Below are 23410 nucleotides of genomic sequence, written 5' to 3'. Positions count from 1 at the left end.
CTATGTTGAAGGCTGTCAGGTGCTCGACGGGGTCGCCACCGGGCTTGTACTCGGGGAGTCGGAGCTTCTCTATTTTGCGGAGCTGGACCCTGGTTAGCTCGCTAGCGAAGGGCGAGCGCGAAGTAGAGGCGATGACGCTGTCGATCTGAGGGGCTGCACTCGTCGCTTGGTGGATCTGCGAGCTCATTTGTTGAAGGCTGAGTTTGAGCTCAGCGATCTCGCGAATCGTCGTCGGATCTGCTGTCGTCGAAGTAGGGTAGACTGCAGGGGGCCCGTTTGGGTCAGCGTCGTCGACGGCGCGGTCCTCCGCCGGCGTTGGAGGGAAGAGATGCCGGCAGACGGGCTGGGAACGGTTTGTAGGCCCAGCAGGAGCGGTGAGAGCAGCTACAAGGGCAGCGAGCTGCTCGTTTGTTGTCTTCTGAACTTCTTCTTGATGTGCGAGACGAGCCATCACGGAGCTCATGAAGTCCGATGAGAGAAAGGGAGGAGGAGGCGGAGGCGTAAGCTCGGACGCTTCGCCGGAAGTGCCGGGGTTCGAGTCACCAATCGTCATATCGGTCTAGGAAACGTTACTCTGATCGGCCCCACGGTGGGCGCCAATTGTTTAAGGTGAGTTTGGTCAACAGAAAATAGAAGAACTCAAGAGTGGGATGAACAGAGACGTTTTATTAGAGTCGGAATAACGAGGGTACAAGAGTAGGAAAGCCGGCTAGTCGATGCTCGGCGAGCTCCTAGCCGGAAGTACAAGAGAACGGCGAGATACAAAGAGAATAAAGGAAACCCTAATCTGGCCGCAAGTCTGTCTGTCTATGTGGTGATACCCTTCCTTCTTGTCCTCAACTCCTTATATAGTCTCCTAGGTCGGTTAGTCTCGACCTAATTCGCTTCCCTTTGGTCATGGGCTTTTCGATGTACAGGCCCAATCGGGATGACTGCTCGGCCCGAGCTGTTTGGTTGCTCGCTTCGGCTGCTCGTCCTCTAGCTAAAGTAGTCACGAGCCGAGTCGGGGTCAGTCGAGGAGCCGACGCCGAGCCGACCGCTCCCTCCTTGATGGTAATGGGCCTCCTGTTCGCTGGGCCTTGTGGGTGGTGACAATCCATCCCCAACACTCCTTTCGGCGATTTCACCATCAATCACCTTTAGATTTCATCTCATCATCATCAGGTCTCTCTCTCTTCTAGATCCATGGATTATGTGAGCTTTCGTTATGGGTTTTTGGATTATGAAATTCAATCAGAGCTTCGTTGTGGGGTTTCAGAGAAAGCTTTGATTCTCTTCATGTGTATGTTGATTGCTGTATGTTAGGTTTGTTCTGAGTTATTGCTTGTTCTTGTTTTGTATGTAGGCCTTTAGCTGAGCAGAGCGATCAGATAGAGCCAACAAGCTTGTTTAGGTTTGTAAGCGTTCTTCCTCTCCTTAGTCCATTTTTGTAACTATTGACTTCAGTAGTTCTATTGACAAACTTGTAATGCTGTGCATTACAAGATACCAAGTTAGAATTCAAGAGGAAGTTTAAGAAATATATAGTTCTGCTGGGAATAGTTTTAAGATTAAAAAAAAAAGAAAAAAGTATACACAGATGACCACAGCTTTTCATTGCTTAGGTTTATTTGTTTGGGGGTTTTATCACGACTTCGTATTTTGCTACACGATAAGGGGAGATGAAGCCTTGAAAACTTCGTTTTGTATGGGCTTTTGCTTTTAAAGTTGATGCTTTTGTTGACTAGAGTGTGATTGGTTCTGTCAGTATGAATACCAACAGGCTTGTAGCTTGTATGTTTAAAGTCTATGTTTTGGATGATCTTTTGCTTTATGATCATTTGCTTTTTTCTGATGTAAAATTGTTATGTTATCTCAAGGAAATTGAGTACGGGAAAGAGGTGAGCAGGAGTACAAAGAGGAGAACCTTGAGAGAGTTCAAGTACGAAGAAGCTGAGAGTTATGTTTAAATCTATGTCAAAGTTTTTAATTTCATAAAACTCTAAGAATATGAAAAACAATATTGTGAAACTTGCATTTTTATACATTTCCCTCTATTGTATTAAATTTTGTGATTTTTAATCTATACTATTATTTATGAAGTGATTTAGCTAATTTTACTTATTTGTCATATTTTTATTAAGTTTAAACTAAATTATCATTGATGTATTATTTGTTTTGAGCTGAATCACTAAATCATTAATTTAAAATAATAGCCTTGATGAATATTCTATATAAATAAAAACGAATTTTATTTTATTAATATTAAATTTATATGTTATATTAGCTTTTCTTATTTGTCATATTTTTGTTAGGTTTTAGACTTTTAGATAGGTTATTAATTTATTATTAGTTTCTAACTATTCACTAATTTATTTTAATGATATAAAGTTTATATGTTATATGCTATATTAAATAATTGATTACAAAATAATATTTTAGAATTATCAAAAAAAAAGATAATTCTTCTATATATATTCTTTTTTTGTGCGTATCTGAAAACAATATTTTTATTATAAAAGTTAAAAAAATTAAGATACAAAACAATTTGTTATTAAATATTAGTCAACCAAAAAATATAAATATATTTTCTAAACTATCTCTAAGATATGAGTGTTTTAAAAAAACTTAACACAATAATAAGTACATATTTTGATTAAAAGTATTTGACATATATAAATATTTTGATGTTTGATTTAACTATTTAAAAACATAAATAATAATTTATTATGCTGGTTTAAGATTAATAAGACATAAACTAATAAGTATTTATAAGAAATTTATGCCCGCATGTGTGGACCAAACACCTAGTTTATAAATTATAGAACAAAAAAAAAGTTATATGAGTTATGGTATTATTGGTTTATATTACTATGGGTCAACTCATTAAAGCCATTAATTCATTAATCTAAATGAGTTAGGAACTGAACCAAACCATTAGGTAAATGGTTTGGGTTGAACCATAACCAATAGCAAAATGGATTCATTTGGATATGGTTTGGTTTGGGTTGGTTTACCCATTTTGACATGTCTAACAATTGCTAACAAATTTTGACAATTTTTTGCAGGTTTCTATGGAATTTTCTTAATTCATAATTGTTCTTATTATTTTATATTACTTATGGATTATATTTAAATTTTTATCCACATTTTCTTTGCAGGTTTCTATGAGATTGTGATACCTATGAGATTTTTATCACATTTTCTTTTAATACGTTACTTTTTCCTGTATATTTTTTTTACATTTCTTTTTTTTTAATAGTTAACTTTTATGAAAAACATACTAATGATGTTGATTTTTTTTTACTTTATTTAGCTTTCATCTGTTTTATTCTTATATATATTGTGACTTTTTTAGTTTTTGTTTCAGTTTTATGTTCAATTTAGTTCACATAGTTTATGTGTACATAATTTATGCCGATTCATCTAAATCGTTATTAGTCTCAGCCAAAATCAATCCAACACCAATTCCTCCTTTCTATCAAAAAGACTTCACCTCTAAGCTGATTCACCGGCGCCACTTCTTGGGCAAGTGAAGGTTGATTCCTTTAAGCAAGGAGTATGTGTGAATCCGAGAGAGCAGAGGAGACTCAACTTAGACAAACGGGATCTGATTTAAAGAACTGCGAAAGAGGAGGATTATATATAACATCAATCTCCAGCGAATAAACAAGGGAATAAACCATGAAGATTGGCTTCGACTAAGATCGAAACCACGACAAAATCGCCACCGCGAAACTTTTAATCACCTAGTGAAAGAGAGATCCGCGTACCGGAAGAGAATATTTACATCAAAAACAAAAAGAAAGAGAGCCACGAACACCGATTATGATAAAAAGTTTCTTTCTAGAGAGAAGTTTGAGCTCTGATACTTATTTCTTTGATGCTAGTTATATTTTCAGAATAAACGAAATACTTTTGAAAAGGGGATATCTTATATAGTTAAGATTTTTCAAAAAATTATTGTTGAAAATAATCATACTTACTTCTTCTTCACGCAGACGATCAGCAACCTTACTTTTGTTTGACCATAATATTTAATTATGTAAAATATTTTTGAAAATAATCATACCAAACCTTCTCGGCACTTTCGTTTTCGCAGCTCCGCATCATCTTTTATTATAAACAGTTTCACTCTCTGTTTTGTTTCAACTTTCTCTCTCCTACAAACCTCACCTTATCTCCCTTCCTTGTCATCATGTCTTTCTTCTCCAAGATTCTACGTTGCGGCGGTTCAGCCTCTACTACGGCGGATGAGACCGTCGTTTCAAAGGCAACAACCGACAGGGGCGGACCCACACATGAAGCACCTATGGCACGTGCCACATACTACTTTAAAAGATTTATAATGCAACTAAGAGTACAACGCAACGGTGATGCTAATTCGGTAATTAAGGTTTCTGTGCCCCACCCAGCTCAAGTGCGAATGTTGTGCATTGTTTTTTTTTCTTTTTTTCTTTCTTTTCTGAACACACTGTGCTTTGTTTCTGTAGTTTTAGTTACTACTAGATTCGATCTCCGCGCTACGCGCGGATAAATGTTGAAATTGTTAAGTTTAAGATCATAAGTTTTGGATTTTGTCTGGGATTGGAGTATTCTATTTCGCACAATTATTTGAAATCTGATAGTTATTAAGTACATGTAACCAATTAAAAAAGAGTAAAAGGGTTGTTTATAATAACGTAAATAATGTAAGAAATAGTTTAATTATTCTGAAGAATAAAGTCTGGTGGTCCATAATATAAATAGCCTGGGATAAAAATTAAGTTAGTTAACTTTATTTAAATAGATACGAAACAATTGCTTTAGAGGTTAAAGATACATACTTGATATAGTTGAATAAGAACTCTTTGTAAGTCTTCAAGTGAATGCCCCATTGTGCTTTATAAATCTGTTGAAGTTTTTTTTTTAGGAGAAGACATTTTAAAATTGTTGGGATCGAGGCATTATAATTTAAATTACAATACATGTATGGGGGAGAAGACCTTTGAAGATCTCTTTGTAGACAATGTTTTCACCTTGAGCTGGTGTGAATCTTCGCCTTTAATGATCGTTAATCCCGCTTTACTTGTGATAAGTGAGAGAGCGACATAAAGTTGACCATGAGAGAACACATGTTTAGGCAGATATAAGATGACCTCTTTTAAAATTTGGCATTGACTTTTGTTGATTGCCATTGCATAACACAAGTTGGTATATTTATCGAATTTGATAAATTTGAATTCATCTTCCTTCAACAAAATAAGCAACAAAAGTATATATACTATTATTTAAACTTAACAATTTCAACACTTATCCGGGTTTACATGTTTTGTTTTATAATGAATTCAAAATGTTTTTTTTTCTTCATTTGATAATGACTAATGATAGTAGTGTTTTATTTTATTTTGTAGTTGTTTAGGTCAAAGAAGAATAGCATAAATAGTTTTCATAGATTAATGTAATAAAATAGAATAAATAACTGTTAGTTCCGTAAATACAATTGAACTGAAAACATAAAGTAAAAAGTCGATGAAAAGATGTTGAATGGTGCATAAGATATATTGATTAATAATGTAAATCCCCTATTGTTTGAATAAGTTGCTATTACTCGAAAATAAATAAAATTAACAAAAATGTTAAACAACAACCCGGTTTCCAGATCGGACAATATGAAAACAGAAACCGGTTTATCTAATACAACAATATGTATTTTTATATTTTATCTGATATCACTAAAACTTTATAAACTAATTCAGTCCATTACTGATTGGTAAACATAATTTAGTCAAGTTAATATATATATCAATATTAATCTTTATTATCATAAACACTTCATTATTAATTAATAAAAATCATATGTTAAAAAATTATTATTTAAAAATATACTTATTCAATATATTATTTGTAAGAGTTCTGTAAAATAAAGTAAAACTTTACAAATATATTATTAAAAATAATTATAATTATATTTACATATTAACACTAACAAAAAAATAAATAGAATTCTCTCTAACATATGTCTTAAGCGGTCGATTGAGTGACTTGTCCTTTATATGTAACATGTATCATGTATCATGTATCATGTATCATGTATCATGTATAATGTCGATATTCAAAAATAAATTTTCAAAGAGTATAGTGGTAAGTTTCCTCATAACGACATCCCCGCATTTGTCATTGTTTTTTTTCTATTTTGATATTAAAAAAAATTAAGCTGAACTCCAGTTATTATATTCAGACTCTTACACTCTAAACCTAGACTTTATACCCCAAATCATAAATTTAAACAATAAATCTATTTTTATTAGTACTTTTGATATCAAATAGAAGTGAAAAGTAATGGTGCTATGGAGTAACGGCTTACTGTGAGAAATTGTATCGTTACGTATAGTCAATCAAAGCAGAAGGTGTTGTATCATGTATGGAATATTATATTAAAACCGTCTCTGTTAAATGGCCTACCAAATGTATGCAACGGAAAGGAGTGAGACCGAACTCTGCATCTGAGCAAGTAAGGGAGGGTCGAAGTTACAAAGTGGTACATGATTTTCCTTTTTAACTCTACGACACAATCGCAGTTGCCTAAACTATACTCTTACAATGTCAGGTCTGTTGGTTGCTCCAATGATGAAGACAGTCTTCTTGGCGTTCATTCCGTCCATCTCCGTCAAAAGCTGGTTCAGGACTCTATCCGCTGCCACGCCAGCATCACCTCCGCCTCCACCTCCTCTCTGAGTCGCAATGGAGTCGAGCTCATCAAAGAAGAGAACGCATGGAGCAGACTGTCGAGCCTCGTCAAAGATTTCACGGACAAATACTTAGAAGATTAAGTATCATCTTCAGATGGCGGACGGACTTGTTTCTTTTGAGGATTTGGTTTCACCTTTTCCATGTATTTAAGAAAGAAAAATCTCTAGTTTCAACAATTTATCAGTGAATAAAAGATTAATAGTAACACTTAGCACCATTATCTCTAGATGGATAAACTTAAGTCTTCAAGATAATACAAAAAGAAACTCAGATTTCAAAAGGAAAGGACTGAGTAGCCGGCGGCACTATCAGCTCGTGCAGGGTCTTGTTTAATATTCTGAGATGAAAAAAGAAGAAATCAGAAAGTAATCAACAGCCAGAAAAGCAAACAAAAGATTCCTTTCAGAAATGCATACGTGATAACGAGGAAACCTATAAGAAAATTGCGAGGGATGATTACCTCCATGACCTGGGCTGCTATGGTATCACCATTTGAAGGTGACAATTTAGCATCTGCACCTGTGTTCTATTTGATATGAACCAATGGAACATTCTTACCACCTGAGATTTTCTCATGCTTTGGCTTCCGTTGACCTTTTGGGCTTTAATAAAGGTCTGTTCAGAAGCATTGGTCGCACTCTTCACTTCCAAAATGATGCTTCTTCTTCCAATTTCTTTAGCTTCAGCCCATTCTCTGAGTAAATACAATCCAAAAGTCTATATAAGAAAGCTAAGGAATGTGCCAACAAACGAATTATTAAATATGATGATATACACCTCAAGTTGCTTGATATGCTCCTCTTGTTTCCTTCTCTCGGCAGCTCTTGCTTCCTGAGATATTTGGTAAGGATGTCAAATTTTTAAATCATTATTATCTCCCCGTAAAGAATTAGTAAACTAAAATCAAAGGTGGTTTTGTTACCTCACGAGCTTCCTCTGTACTCTGGAGAGTATCCAAGATAGCCTGCAGAACATCAGGTTAGCCAAAAGAAAAAGTGTATGCACAACTTAAGACAGAATTTTCACTACTCTCATGTTTCCAACCTGAAGACGATAAACTCTCTGAGATAAAACAAAAACTTCGTCAGAGGCTCTTTTCTCAGCATTTGATAACACCTCTTTTTCTTGTTTTAGCACCGATACCTATAACACAGATGACTGTTCGTATGAAAGCACATATAATATCATAAAGTGTGATTGATATACTACCTCCATAGATAATTTTCTAGAAATCCCTTCTGCTGCATGATCAGCTGCGAGAACTCTAAGTTTCTTGCCAAAACACTGTTCATTTTTTCCCTCTGATATAAAGATAATAAAAATTTGAGAAAAACACAATTAACACAAACAGTTGGTGATATGAATTATGACAAAGATGAAAAATCAGATTCGTTCAGAGATCGTTTAGTCACAGGGAAATCGTTTAGTCACCTGTCTTTGAGCTTCTCGTTCTTGTCGTTCTTGTCGCTTCTTCTTTGATACTCTGACGGAAGCGCAACTGGGTTTCGTGGGGGATTTAGTGAGACATCTCTGAAGAATATGACCTTTTCATCAGAAGCGGAGGAGACAGGGGACTTCTCATTTGGTTTCATCGCCATCGATTGAGGTTGGAGGAGATCTAGGGTTTTGGTTTGTTAAAACGAAAGAGGATCTGTATATAAAGAAGGAGGAGAAGAGGGAGGCGAAACGAAGTCATTATGAATGAATTCATGGTAGTAAAGAACCGTATTGATTGATGAGAGTGGCTCAGTTTCTTTGTCTTTCGATCGGAGAAGACGAACGTAAGAGGAAGGTGAATGTCGTCGACGTCTACAGCCCTAAATGGTTTCAAGCCGTCAAGCCCAAAAGACAATGTATTGAAGCCCATACATAAAAGGTGAAGCCTAGACCAAAAATTATATCGATTGGGTGTATGACGTGGACACGGAACTGTTTTTTATTGGCTGATTTTTTTTGTCGACGTGGACAGGCTCCCCTTTGATCTTATTCTCCTTTTAATATAGTTAGATTCCATTCAAATGTTTTATTTTGATTTTACAACCCAAAATATTTTTAATAACTGTTTTATTTTCTTTTTAATAGAAAAAATCTAATTTCACTACAAATTTGATGTCACTTTCTAAATTTGTATTTAAAGATGAATACTCCCTCCGTTTCGATTTAATTGTCATTGTAGAGTTTCAATGCAAAATTTATTAAAAAGATTCTCCATTTTATTTTTCTATTGGTTGAAATATGGTTAAATGTATAGGTAATTGTGTATTTATCTTGAAAATATACAAAATCATATGTTTTCTTAATTTGTGTGTATAAACCTAGAACGACAATTAAAATGAAACAGAGAGAGTATATTCATAAATACTTTCTTTTGTGATGAAAAATGGATAAACTAACTCTTTAAATTATTTATAAAATTTATAAATCTAACATTATCTCTTAAATATTAAATTTTAAACAATAATCTATAATAAACTTAAATGTTAAAGTATTTTTATTTATTTTTTTCTTGAAAATGGTATTCAACTTATAGTATTTTAATCATTTTAATATTACATTTTCAAAATAAAGACTCATAATTTATTAATATTTAAATTTGACAGTTATTTTTATTAAGTTTATTTTCAATAGTTAAAAAATAAAAACTAAAAGGAATAGATTTTATAATGAAATTACTATGTGCATATATAAATTTATGATATTATTGAAAACAAATATTTAAAATTACGAAATTACTTTATTCTTATATTTTATTCATTTTGAGAAAAATTAATGACTAGTGTATTTTTAAAATATAATATAATATAATTTAATTTAATTTATTAAATTATATTTAATACAATATAAATTTATATATTGTACCACATATTAAATTATTTTTTGGATCCTCCCCGGACAACTGATGTCAATGACAGAACCAAAGCCGTAAGAGACAACGTTGCGGCCATTGCGTTGCTCATTCGGGACAATGTTCAGTTTGAAAACTCTACCGACGCGCTCTGTAATGATCTTAACCTTTCTTTTCGTTTGTTTTCTCAAACTTTTTTCTCTAGTTTCATGGACACGACGAGCTTTTACTTTGCTTTCGAACCTTTTTCCAACCTTTTTCTCTGGTTTCATGGACACGAGCTTTTATTTTTCCTTTTTTGTACTTTGAAAAAAAAAATCATGTTTAAAAGTTAGATATATATATATATATATATATATATGGATATTATGTTTTTTTTCTTTTTCATAAAAAATTGCTACATTTCTACTGGAACTTTCTGTTATTTTCTTTTATATAATAACTTGTTAAAGGTTGTGGTTGTGGTTATTTACTTTCTACTGGAACTTTCTGTTATTGAGTTGCTAATTCGCAACAACATTGCTTTCTGGACACGAGGTTTTATTTTTCCTTTTTTTTGTACTTTGAAAAAAAAATCATGTTTAAGTTAGATATATATATGGATATTATGTTTTCTTTTTCATCAAAAATTACTACATTATATAATAACTTGTTAAAGGTTGTGGTTGTGGTTATTTTCTTTCTCTCTAACAATTTTTTTTTTGTTAAAGGACAGATAGAGCCAAAAGAAAGATTATTTACTCTCTCTCTTAATTAAACTCTTAACTATTTAATCTCTTTTTAATTATCTCTAAACTTATTCCTGACGGTCTTGATCTCGGTGCCATTTTGTGTGTTGAATGATACATGAGCACTGATTATGATACTACAAGCAATCATTATTATGTGTGGTTTGTGTGTTTCTCTCGAATGATACTACAAGCAATCATATTATTATGTGTTAATTATGTGTGTTTCTCTCTCTCTCGCATGTGCTGGCATACGAATATTTATTAATTTATATATTCTATTAAAATAAATATGCTTATTATTGTATTAAATTTTTGAAAACACTAATATATTAAAAATATTTTTGATTTTGAAATCTTATATTTTTGTTATCACTTATTTTTACTTATATTTTGCTCATATTTTCCATTTTTTCATTATTTATATTTTCCATTATATATATTTTGCTTATCTATACTATTTAAACATAAACACTAAAAAAAATTTACTTACAAAAAGTAATAGTTGGATCAATATATTTATTGTTAGATTGAAATAAAAACAATATATATTTTAATTAAAATAATATGATTAATATAAGTTCATTTTATTTTAATATATTTTTTGAGATTTTAGATAATTATTATTAATATTAATTTTAATAATTTATCTAATCAAAAATATTAAAATTCGTTTTTTATTTTGTGGTTAATTTATATTTTATTCATTTGGGGTATAAATGATATGGACCACTCTAAATTTTTTATTTTACAATATATTTCTAGATTTTGGATAATTCTTATCATTATTAATTTTATTTACTTATGTAATCAAAAAAATAAATTCTTTTTATTTTTAGGTAATTTATATATATCATTTAAGAATATAAACAATATTAATTACTTTAATTTTTTATTTTAAAATATATTTTTAAATTTTGGATAATTCTTATATTATCAATTTTAATCAGTTACTTAATCATAAAGATTAAAATTCGTTTTTGTTTATGGATAATTTATATGTTTATTCATTAAGGGTATAAACGATATTAACCAGTCTAACTTTTAACGTGAGAGCTCCGTTGCGAAAAATCAATTCGCAAATAATAGTATAGATAGATAGATTATATGAAATCTCTTATTATATACTTTTCTTTCCTCCATAGTATTTGTACATACCCGAGTAGCATTTTATATACAATGTAATGTTGTGTTTCTTCTGATTAGCTTAACCTTTCAAACACTAGCTTAGTTTTCAAGTTAAATCAAGCTTTTTCATCTTCAATCCATTCATAGAGACAAAACTGATTCTTGATTCAATCCATTATATTGCGATGTACTTTAGTGATTGCGAAGGTGAGAAAGATTAAGGAGGACGCAAGTCTTGTGTCGTTCAGATTAGACCCATGACACGTATCCATCCCTTTTTAAGATATAATTTTATTTTATGCTGAAATTATATCTATTTATACCTAATCTACGACTATATTGATGTGAAAAAAGTTTGATGTGATTTTAAAGTTTACAAATGGATAATAGATAATTGGAAAGTATGATTATGCCAATTTACAATTTCTTTCGATTTCTGTTACTTTCGTTACTTCAATCTGATGTAACTAAAGCCGTCCAGCGTCTACATTCTGCACTCAGTTCAATATCAACTTCACCTGTATCGAACTCACTAAGCTAAAAACATTCAATAGAAACTTAAAACATGTATACACAAACTGTCATCGTACTTTCCACCTTAATCTAGTATAAGACACCAACCAGATTCATAAAACTAGCATCCTGAGTTTCTGATACAACATTAAAAAAGTTTTCACATCTTCTACAGCGTCACATCTTACAAAGCTTCTATGCTTGGATGAACCCCATTTAAAGGCACCATACAGCAGTTGCATGCCTTTGAAAATAGCCCAGAAATTAAACACCATTCAGTACTTACTATATATATTGAGAGAGAGAGAGAGGGTTTATAATGCTTACCTAAACCCTAAACAACCCCTAGGTGGGGGGGTCGTTGAACCAATCACGACTCTGCGTAGTTCCTAAGGTCAAAAGACATCGTACTCGAGCAACTGCAGCAAATGAATAATGAACGAGTTGTCAGATACAAGCAACTACACATGGACAAATAGATACAAGTAAAAAAGTTGAGATGTGGGTATACCTCTTATCGACGTCTCTGTAAACTCCAACCAGAGCTTCAGCCTTGTCATAGAAGCTGTCCTTGAGAGATATTACAATGCTTTGGAAGGCATGCCCGTCCTCTGCATCCTGGTTGTCACGTGCGGCTTGGCAGGATTTGCTACGTATAAACTGAGCGACTTTTGCAACGTTTAAATTATCGAGCGCAGCATCCACTTCATCCAGTATGAAGAAAGGCGAAGGCCTATAGCTGAAAAGATGGAAAGCAAAAAAAACCTCATCATAACCATTTTTTTTTACGTTTTGGGAAAATAACAAAGTTCACATGGCAACATCAAAGACTAGATTGGAGATAAATCCAAGACTACACTACAAAATTACTTTTAATATTTTGAAAACTATGGTATAACTAGGTCGTTGGGGGATACCTATGGATGGAGAAGAGCAAAGCCAAAGCCGCAACTGTTTTCTCTCCTCCAGAGAGCTGTTCCATGTCACGGAAACGCTTTGTCGGGGGCATTGTAGTATACTTTATACCATGTAGAAACGGATCATCCTCATTCTCCAAGTTTAGATAAGCAGTCCCACCCAATTGATGCGTATTACTCTTGGTTAGCTGCTTGTAGATCTTATCAATGATATTAGAAATGTGGTTGAACGCTTCCATAAATAGCTCATACCTGCACCACAGTTTTGTAGTCAGCAGCAAAATCTCTAATCGAATATATGAATCTCGTCTATAAAAACTGAGATGCACTTGTGTGAGCATTCTATCCAAACAGGTATATCTGTCAGGTAATTTCCATGGACCTAGAATTCTCACTGTTACTTTTCCAGTTTTTGTTCTACCATAAAGTCGTTGATATATGTTAGCCATATTCTTCAAAGTTCCAAAGATCATTTCACAGGAGAAATTTCGAGTTACCTCTTCTGCTTAACAGCATTGTATGCATCCGCTACTTGTTTCTCCTCTTTCCTGGCAGCTTCAAACTCTTGGCTAACTTGTTTTTCTTTCTCTTGTATAGCCTCATACTGGTCAAGAGCTCTCAAGTTTGGGGCCGTTCTTTCGATCTCTGATGATTTCGATTCTATTTTCTGCCTAAATTCCGCATCCATCTTGTCACGAGCAGATGGTCTCCGTTCTTGGAGATGAGCTCTATCCAACTCACTAAAGTCAAACTGTGGCCCATCTGAGTCGTCTTCCTCCGCAGCATCTGATAAAACAGGAAGCGCAATACGTTCAAGCTCACACTGCTCAACTATTTCCTGTTTTTGCGAGATCAGCTGCTCAATTTGCGTTTCCTGATAGAAAAAGGTAGCTTTAGTTCACCTATACACAGACATACAAATCTTTGGGAAAGGATTTCATGAGTCTCCATTGTACCTTAGAGTTTATCTGACGATTGAGTTTGGTTATGCTTGTTGTCGCTTGAGAAGCCTGCTTTTTCCAATCCAGAATTTCTTTTTCATACTCTTCTGCTTTTTGTTTGCATTCTGCAAGCAAGAGTATTAGATTTCGCACCTCTATGAAAGGAGGAAACACAGCAGATTTATGCTACGCAAAGAACATTAAACAGGGATGGTGATAAACAAAGTATACGGTTGTCTAAGTTATGGTTATACAAGCAAAGGTAAAGAGGATAACAGGGGAAGAGAATCTATATTACTGTATCTTCACATTAACCAATTGACAGACTAGAATTTTATCTTAATATGATCGCTTTCCTTTAAGATGTAGTGTAAGTTACAATTAATGCAAGAGGTCGCGCAGATGATGCGCATATGAAATTTGTTCAAACCCAAGTCAGAGCAATACAAACATCAATTATCAGTAATGAAACAATCAATTGGTTAGGGGGCGACGAAAGATCCTTACATATTTTCATATACGGACAACCCCCAAGAAAATAAAAGAAATTTTCATATTTCAATGCGTTACTCCAGTAACAGGGTTCCAACATAAAGTCATCAATATTGAAGCAAACTCATATACGGACAATGTAGATCATGTTGATTTGTGCTATGAATAAAATCATCAAACTGACAACTCATAATGGCACTAATAATTGAAAAAAGAATAGAACTGAGGCCATCAGATTTATGTAGAGATAGAATCAAAATACCTCCCATTTCCTTTTTCCAATTGTTGATTTCATTAGTAGCTTTTTCTGTTAACTCCTTAAGTTCGGACTTCCTCTTCTGTATGTTCTCCAAATCAGTTTCCAACGAACTGATAGAAGATTCTAGCTTTCGAATTCGTGACCCCACATCTCGGTTTTGCTCATATTCCACCCTGAAATCGATAAGAAAGTTATTTTCATAGACCAATAAGAAAAGTTTCAGTTTCCTAGAGAGCAGTACGTCAACTCAGACAACTAGTTAGCGTACTGAGAGTTTGTGGACACCTAGGTTTTTTACAGGTTACGTATACTGACCCCTACACACTGGCCAATGTAGACAACAGCTGCCTACTAATCATATAAATCTCACAGAGCTGTAGTGCCTTCTTTTTATGAGGAAGATCACAGTCAAAATGCAAGAACAGTATGATGCACAACAAGATGTTCGTTTTTAACCGGATACGAAAAAAAAAATCAGCTGAATGTTGACTTCGGAATCAGGGGTATCTATTAGCACAGAAATGATGCAATAAAAACCCATAGAGACTAAAGCTGTATATGAGAAGTTAGAATAAATCTTATGTGTAGCAAGAAACACAGAGCAAAGGAAACATACTGGTACTTTAACTTAGCAAGCTGGTTACTCAGATTCAGCCTTTCTTCCGCCACTTCTTGAGCCTCCTTGAGCTGTTTTTCTTCATATTCACGTATATTGGCAACACCAACAGACTGGCTAAAATCCCTATAGATACGGTCCACAATCTCATTGATTCTTTTCTCCAACTTCCTGATTTCTGTATTCCTCTTATCAACCTCAGCTCTTGACTACAAGACCACCGGCATTCAGTCATATTATTCTAATCGGGTTTTAACTTTACCAAATATCAAAAATAGATATTAAATTACCTTAGAAAGTTCAACATTGATGCGCCTACTTTCGTCAGTAATATTCCGTTTCTCTTGCTCAAGATGTGGAAGTTTATCTTGGATGCTTTTCTATAAAACAAAACCACCAATTAGTAATTCCTGAACAGTGCACAGTGAAGTAAGTTGTAACAATAACTTAGACATATGATTGGCTGTTACCTTCTCAATCTCGGCATACTGAATCTTTTTTTCAAGTCCACTTATTTTACCCGATATTTCGGACTCCTTTATCTGCATATCTCGAATAGATCCAACCTTTTCCAGTTCCAGTTCATATTCTTCTTTCTTTTTCATCAGTCCTGCACAACCGAAATGTTGACTCTAAGACAAATTGAAAGTGAAGACACTTCAAAGCAGCTTATGACAAGTAAAACCTTCAATTTTCTTGTCATCCCATTTGTTAGACTTTGCTTCCATTCCACCACTGGTACCACCAGTCATTGTTCCCGCTTTTGTGAGTAATATTCCATCAACAGTAACAACTGGAAATAATAGAAATCAGGATAGGTAGAAATCAACCCAACGTTAGTGCAAGAATATGAGTATGTTACATCTAAACAAGGAAACATGAACATAACCTTTAAATCTCTCTCCAGTCCAACTAAGACGTTTGGCTTCATCAAGGTCGTCACAGACAAGAGTATTTCCAACAGCAAAGAGGACTGCCTTCTCTAACTCAGGATCGAACGTGAAACGGTTAAGGTCCAAAAACATAAACTGGAAACCTGCTCATATTAACCTTTCTACGTTTGTCAATCCTTATTTAATACATCGAAACATTCTCAAGCTACCCACAACCATGCAAGCAAAGAAGCCAAAGAACAAAAAAAATATTAAAACAGGCAATCTTGAGTAAACCAAAAGGCAGATCATTCACTTATTTGCAAAGGATATTGGATAACATCGAACGCCAGCTTTGCTGTGCCGTCCAAATTTCTCAATCTTTCAAGCACTGGCTTGACACGTACTGACTGAAGAGGAATAAATGTCATAGGAGGAAGCCTTTGCTCTTTCAAGTACTGCATGAACAAAGAAACTCATTTAATCCCATACCTAGAGTGGTACAAAATGCTTTTCAACATGTACTTCATATAACTTAAAAGCAAGGTAAAACAAGATCCGCAAAGTTAAGTTGGAAGCCAAGTAACACAGAATAGGGATTAGTTGCCCGAAGATTGCATCATATATATGTTACATACCCGTTTATAGAACATTTCCCCTATTTGGTAAATAATTGATCATCATATAAGAGGTGGTAGAGTTTAAAGCATCATCAATTTGTTGGCATAAGCAAGAGGTGTAGTACTAGTATTACGGTAAAGCATATCTTACTCAACTGTTAACGAAACTGTAACGGTCAGTAGAGACGAGATAAAACTATGAAAAAATATTAACTTGCATGGAATCAGAACAGCACAACAAGCATAACAGAAATACCTTGATGCAGTCCTTTCCTGTGTTTTCATCTTCTACAACAACTGCATCCATAAATCTCCCCATAGCAACAGTAACTGCAAGGTTGTACTTCTTCCGATTAGGTCGACACAGATCAGTCATTCGACCATGAACTCCTTGAAATAGACGCTTGAGAGACTCAACAGCCTGCGTTAGCCTGCTATCTCTCTCATTTTCATATCTTTCAGCCGTTAGATCACTTAACTGGTCTTCCAATTCTGCGATTCTAGTCTTCAATTTCTCAGATGCATTCCTGTGCGCGTAGAAGTGGGATAGAAACTATCAGACTAAAATAAAGACGGAGTACGAGGGTATGCAGAATGCATGCCGCCTAGCTCAAGAAGGGTTTTTGTCAAAATAAGAAACTTAAAAAAAAAAAAAAAATATATATATATATATATATATATATTGATAAGTGAATTACCAATATCTCTCAAGGCATATTTCAAAAGATGAAGCCACCATATAAAGAATCTAGTGAATAGGACCATACTAACCTGGCATCTCGGTGCTTTTCTTGCAGTGCTCGTAACTGCTTTTTTAGACTAGCTGTTTCGTTCTTATATTCCGAGGATGAATCTTCAATCTCTTTTTGCCTGGATTTCATTCGCTCAATCTGTTCATCAAGATCATTCTCCCTATTTATCAGTTGCTGGTAATTTTCTTCCAGATTTCTCAATGCTTCGAGATCAGTATGATATTGCCTATCTAGCACCTCTTTCTCATCTCTGAGCTTAATGGTTTTCATCCCAGCTTCTTCTTTTCTGAGATTGATAAACATGATGAAGGAAAAACCGATAAGAAAACAAAGCGGTTGATAAGAACTCAAAAAGATGGAAGAATATGCATGTAGATGGCGAATCCAGAAGAATATTACACAAATCACAAGGACATCACCAAGACTAGACTGAAAGCAACTATATACATGCCAGACTGTAAAAAACCGCTCAAGTATTTGTTATTTCACCATTATTCAAAGCAGAGAAACATACGTATCAAAACTGCGTACCAAAACTTATTTCATTAAACTAAGAAGACGGGAGTGTGAAGCAACCAGTAAACACATGGAAAAAAAACAAGTAAACACATGTAGTAGTCATGTCGCCACGAGAATCAAGCTAGAAGATCATAAATAGGAAATATAGAGGATGCAAGTTGGTGAGTACTGATAACCTCAAGAACGTTGGAAAATGGCAATGACTAAAAGAGAGGGAAGGATCCTTATTTTTTCAACTCACATTCGAAAATACTCTTGCAGTTGACTGTCAAGCATTGGGAGTTTTCCGCTGCTATCTTGTCTCCTCTCGTTTAATTCGTTCATCTTCTCATTCAGATCCTTAATGCTTTTCTGCATCTGTTCAATTTCTTTGGAATGCTTCCCTTTTTCTTTTTTCCTCTTATCCACTTCCTTTCGACTGCTCTCAATTTTAGATTTTATGCGAGCTATCTCCTCCTTCAATCTCAGAAGCTCAGGTTGCTACAGACAGAAGAAACCGAATTTATAAGTTACTCAAGTAGAAAAAACTGTTATTTAAAGACTCCAATGTAGTGTACTCACGTATTTTCCAAGCTTCGAGCTTCTCTCAGCAATCTTCTTTTCACGTTGAGCAATTTCTTTTAAATACTTGGCTTGTTCTACCTTTCTCTTACGAGCTTCATGCTCAAACTTCTCCAGCTTTGCCATGACATCTTTACGATTGTTCTTTTCAGCATCAACATCTTCATTTGCCTTCTCGATATCATTCTCAATGTTATATAATTGCCACAGGAAGTGTTCTCTCTTCAGAGCTTTCTGCATGGCGTGAAAACATATTCAGTACAAATCAAGGAGGATGGTTTCACAAACTAAGTGAATAGTACACTAGTCCACTAGAGAAACAACTACCAGTTCGTCTTGCAGCTTCAGATGCTTCTCAGCTTCTTCCTTCTGTGCTTTCTTCAGCTTCTTCTCAGCCCCAATAGTTTTCTTCTTCTGATATATAAGAGCTGCTTTCTCTTCAGCGCTGGCCTTCTTCTCTTCCAACTCCTCGTACTCTTTCTTAAGCTCATCAGAGCCAGAAATCTGCTCGATAAGTCCAGTGAGTTCTTTTGAATTCTTGGAAGCAACAGACTCAACATCACCCTACACGAAATCAACATCATAAACGACCATTCATAGAAACAAAACCAAAAACGAATCAAGTTATGAATCAAAGCACCTGAAACACTAAGAAGTTACGAGCCTTAACAAGTATCCCTATAGACTTCAGCTTCCCATTATACTCTTCCAAATTCACAACCCTATTATCAATACGATACTCGCTCCCACCAGAGCTGGTAATCGTACGAGTGAAACGAAGCTCCACTCCGTCGTCGAGGAGATAGACGAGGCGGACGAACGCTCTCCTCCCTCTCTGCTCCTTCTCTCGGTCGTCGAAGGCGTAGATCAGATCCTTGAGCTGAGATCCACGGAGCTGACCGGTGCGAACTCCGAGGACGAAGCTAATCGCGTCCATCAGGTTTGATTTGCCGGCGCCGTTGGGACCGATGATCGCCGTGAAGTCCTTGAACGGACCTACTAGCTGGTGGCCCTTGTAGGACTTGAAATTCTCCATCTCGAGCTGCAGGATCCTCCCCGGTGGGGATTGGATGGCCGGCATGGTTTTTTTGGAGATCTCGTTTGTTTCGGAGAGAAATGGAGTTTAGTCGAGTTAGGGTTTCTGGAAGGATGGGGTTATTCTTGGAGAGGTAAAAAAAAAGAAAGAGCAAGGGAAAATGGCGGGAATCGAAAATATTTTAGACGCGAAATCTCTCTCTCGATGGATTTCAGAAATCGATTTTCCCCTAAATCCGGAAGTCGAAGAGCCGAGAGGAGATGAGAGACAGTGAGTCGAGTAATACGGCGTCGTTCTAAGATGTTCTCCTCTGTAAGGTGTAAGCCACGCGCGGGTTTAATGGATAATGTACATTTTTTCCCAATTCTCAAGCGGATGCGACCATTTGATATTACAAAACTAGGGATATTCCGGCGCGTGGCGCCGGATTCATATGTTATATTTTTACATAAATTTATAAATTATTATATAGTTTTAACAAATAAAATATGTTAAATATAAAATCAAAATATATTAAAAATGATATTTTCTGATTTTTTTTATAGTGGTTAGTGTAGTGCATTATTTGTTTGAAGTTGTTTAGTTCAAAGTGGAATAGCATAAGTGGTTGTTACTAATCAATTTAATAAAAATAGAATAAAAAGCTGATAGTCATAACAAAATTAATTTAGTTGGAATTTAAAAATAAAACAAAGTTGGTGTTTTATATAGAGAACATACTTATATTATTAATTATTAAAATAACTATATATGAACTATAAAACTTTTACTAATATATTTAGTTCAAATAATAGAAAGATGGAATACGTTTCAAATTTTATAAATTTTATAAAAAATAAGGGTGAAGTGTCAATTTTTGATAAAATAATTGGTGAGTATCTAATATATATTTTTTTAATTACCATGTTGACTTTTAAAATATAGAGTGCGAGTTGTATGTGTTACTTTAGTTTTAAGGTCTCTCAAAAATATGTATCTTAAAATAAGAAACATAAAATTATTTTCTATATTAGTTTTGTTATAATGGAAGATTTTGTGTGTGTTCATAACAAAATTCTTGTTTGTCCACCCTTATTTAAAAATATCAACAAATTTTAATATGAATCTAAATATGTTTTTTAGCTAAAAACTATAAATGGTTCCTAAACTCCTCTATTTAATGGACAACTTCTATTTTAACCGGAATGGAACAATTTCACCAAATCTTCCTAGTAAAAAATCAATTTGTTAATTAGTAAATGAAATGTTAGCATCTATAATGATCATGAGAAAGACAATTTCTAACTATCTGTGACATTCGGGCTTGCTGACTTGCTGCATTTAGTAATGGTTTTGACAATAGATGGTTAGTGTGGTGCAAAGGATTAATGGTGAGGGTGGTGTGTGGTTTACATCAATTTTAAATAACTTTAGCAACCACGCAACGTTTAAAAATTTCTCTCAAATTGGAAGTAATGTTTCTTTTTTTTGTTTAGTTAAGTTTTAAGAGTATATTAATCATGTTCACGGTTTTTAAAATGTAAACACGGATAGCATGCAACACAGAAGTTATTGGTTTCCTTGCACAGTGTAACATGGAAAGATACCATAGAGTTTATGTGCCAATACCAATAGATCAAATGTTAGTCTTTTGGACTTGAATCGCCATCAATTACTAAACATTATTAGAGTGGGATGAGTGGAATTTTTAGATTGATTATATGACGGTTACGTCGATTGCTTTAAAGAAGGAGAATCGTAGAGGCTCCATTTTCCATCGTCAACATCAAATATAAAGAAATTCACCCGACCCGGACACTGAACTGTACGATTTACCGGGTCTCTGGATCAACCGTGGGTGAACCGCGGTTTAGTAAATGAATTAGTTTTATTATAAGATAATATATTAGCAGCTATGAAAATAAATATATAAAAACTAAAGTAAATATTTTAAAGGGTTTCAAACATAAAGTAATAGTTTGGATATGTATCTATTTTATGTTTAATTTTTTTTGAAATACTTCACTTTAGTTTTTATTTTTGTATTTTTATCTGACATACAAAATATTAAGAAATAGTTTAAAAGTATTTTTAAAAATATGTAAAATAAGAGTTATGAAATCTAAAGAAAATCAAGACATAAAATTAATAATAAATTAAACTTTTAATCCAAAACTAAAACATCATTGTAATAAATTGTCAATAACAAAAATAAACTCACACCTGATAATAATTAACACCAAAACACATTAAATAAAGTTGAGAAAAAAAATTAATTATTAAAAGGAGAATGCCACATGGCATTTTTCCCCCCAAGGAGAAAAAAACTCAACTTTATTATATAAGAAGATTCATGTTTGCGTAAATTAAAAAGATTAATATAAAACACGGTTTTTTTCTTTCTAAACCACGATTTAATTCGTTGATTTGCTTGTTTGAAAAATATTACATGGATGGATTAACCTGGTTTAATTATTTTTTCTGAGTTAGATAGCTAAAGTTGGTCAGAGTTCAAAAGACTAATCTTGTAGTATTAAACAAGAAAAAAATTTCCTAGCTAAACGAAGTTTACACTGATATGATGGAATCCATCTGATGTATAAAAATATGTCAATAACTACACGAAGTTTATATTAATACATGTCATATGTACGAAGTAAATGATTATATGGTGGCAACATCAAGACCGAGTTTAATTGATTTAATCTAAGTTAATAGAGTCAATCCGTAATTTAGTAAACTTAATAAACTTAATAAATTTAATGATTTTTTTAAAATGATTTTTTTAAGATTAATAAACCTAATTGATTTTATTAATAAACTTAATAAACATAATAAACTCAATAATTTATTGAATTTATTAAATTTAATAATTTACTAAATTTTATAAATAATTAAGTTTATTAATTTTATTTAATTTTAATTGATTATTAAGTTTATTAATTTTATTAATAGGTGTAATAAGTTAAATAATGTTAGTAACATTGACAGATTTATTAAATTTGTTAAGTTTAGTAAATTATTAATTTTAATTAATTATATTGAATTAAATTAAGTTTATTAATAAAATCAATTAGTTTTATTAATTTTAATAGATAAGTTTTCTGAAAAATATCAAATTTATTAAGTTTAATAAATTACAAATTGACTCCATTAACGTATATTTTAATCAATTAAACTCCACCGACTGTGATATTACCACCATATAATCATTTACTTCGTACATGTGGCACGTATTAATATAAATTTCATGTTGTTGTTGACACATTCTAATACATCGGGATGGTTTTCACCATATTATTGTAAACCATGTGTAGCTAGAATTTTTTTTTCCTGTTAAACAGGGTCGAATCCAAATAATGATTTATCATCCCTAAATTGAGCAGATGATTGTTTTGGTTCACAACCATTTTTAGGTAAAGAGAAAATATTTTTGTATGAAATTATGTAACAAAAAAAAAGAAGTCCGGTTCATTTGTTGGTGCTAAGGTTGTAGGAGATATATTGTAAACATGAAGTATTCTACAAAATTTAAAATATTGGGTCAGTGATTCTAGTTTGATCTTATGATTATAGATTACTGGTTAGCTTGTTAATTATTGGAATGTTTTGTTACAAAAGCATCGAATGAATTACGTTTCGAGGGTGAATGTCCATTTGGGTTTAAAATGCTCTAGATTTCATGCTGATAAACAGTCTGTGAAAAAGTTGTGTGTTTGGGACATGTTTTTTCAGACAAACACATCTATATCTATAAAGAAAAGATGTATCCCATCTGCTGACACATCAGCGTCCACGTCAGAAATTTGGTTACCCAGCATCTGACACGTGTCCAATTCTCTAGACGCACCGTATCAATTACTCCATGTTATCATGGGCTTCGTCTGCGTGTCCTGCGATTGGGCTTTGTGCGGTTGGGCG

General features: G+C 33.5%; 2 protein-coding genes across 5 annotated transcripts; both read right to left on the bottom strand.

Moving 5' to 3' along the window:
• Nucleotides 1-6899: 6899 nt before the first annotated feature.
• Nucleotides 6900-8557, bottom strand: LOC108849184 (uncharacterized). 4 transcript variants are annotated; one of them, XR_001949147.2, is made up of 7 exons: nt 8143-8557; nt 7921-8012; nt 7756-7869; nt 7634-7675; nt 7489-7542; nt 7172-7405; nt 6900-7048 (listed from the first exon to the last, which is right to left on the bottom strand). XR_001949147.2 is itself a non-coding variant. In XM_018622703.2 (5 exons), the coding sequence occupies exons 2-5, from the start codon at nt 7815-7817 to the stop codon at nt 7189-7191; spliced, it is 375 nt and encodes a 124-aa protein (XP_018478205.1). In that variant the 5' UTR covers nt 7818-8012; nt 8143-8557; the 3' UTR covers nt 7055-7188. The 4 variants fall into 4 exon arrangements, 1 of the variants encoding a protein (XP_018478205.1); XR_001949146.2 differs by having other exon boundaries at nt 7756-7854; nt 8143-8555; XR_001949145.2 differs by having other exon boundaries at nt 7756-8012.
• Nucleotides 8558-11945: 3388 nt separating this feature from the next.
• On the bottom strand, nt 11946-19769 carry LOC108862302 (structural maintenance of chromosomes protein 1). Its single transcript, XM_018636391.2, has 19 exons — nt 19115-19769; nt 18802-19038; nt 18475-18708; nt 18155-18393; nt 17414-17680; nt 16899-17169; nt 16356-16480; nt 16040-16149; nt 15836-15943; nt 15621-15760; nt 15441-15530; nt 15151-15359; nt 14538-14707; nt 13799-13908; nt 13340-13716; nt 12843-13094; nt 12437-12664; nt 12253-12344; nt 11946-12169 (listed from the first exon to the last, which is right to left on the bottom strand). The coding sequence occupies exons 1-18, from the start codon at nt 19553-19555 to the stop codon at nt 12296-12298; spliced, it is 3657 nt and encodes a 1218-aa protein (XP_018491893.2). The 5' UTR covers nt 19556-19769; the 3' UTR covers nt 11946-12169; nt 12253-12295.
• Nucleotides 19770-23410: the final 3641 nt, after the last annotated feature.

This window comes from Raphanus sativus, chromosome 5, assembly GCF_000801105.2.
Source record: "Raphanus sativus cultivar WK10039 chromosome 5, ASM80110v3, whole genome shotgun sequence".
In the NCBI taxonomy this organism is placed as follows: Eukaryota; Viridiplantae; Streptophyta; class Magnoliopsida; order Brassicales; family Brassicaceae; genus Raphanus; species Raphanus sativus.
The sequence above is the reverse complement of the archived record's forward strand: the minus strand, read 5'-3'. Positions and strand labels throughout refer to the sequence as shown.

Coding starts and splice junctions, on each gene's coding strand:
- LOC108849184 (XM_018622703.2), bottom strand. CDS start 7,817: ATGCTGAGAAAAGAGCCTCTGACGAAGTTTTTGTTTTATCTCAGAGAG. Junction 7,676..7,755: donor AGAGAGTTTATCGTCTTCAG/GTTGGAAACATG, acceptor GATGTTCTGCAG/GCTATCTTGGATACTCTCCA. Junction 7,406..7,488: donor AGCATATCAAGCAACTTGAG/GTGTATATCATC, acceptor GTATTTACTCAG/AGAATGGGCTGAAGCTAAAG.
- LOC108862302 (XM_018636391.2), bottom strand. CDS start 19,555: ATGCCGGCCATCCAATCCCCACCGGGGAGGATCCTGCAGCTCGAGATG. Junction 16,150..16,355: donor CTGGCGTTCGATGTTATCCA/ATATCCTTTGCA, acceptor TAACCGTTTCAC/GTTCGATCCTGAGTTAGAGA. Junction 15,531..15,620: donor AGTATGCCGAGATTGAGAAG/GTAACAGCCAAT, acceptor TTTGTTTTATAG/AAAAGCATCCAAGATAAACT.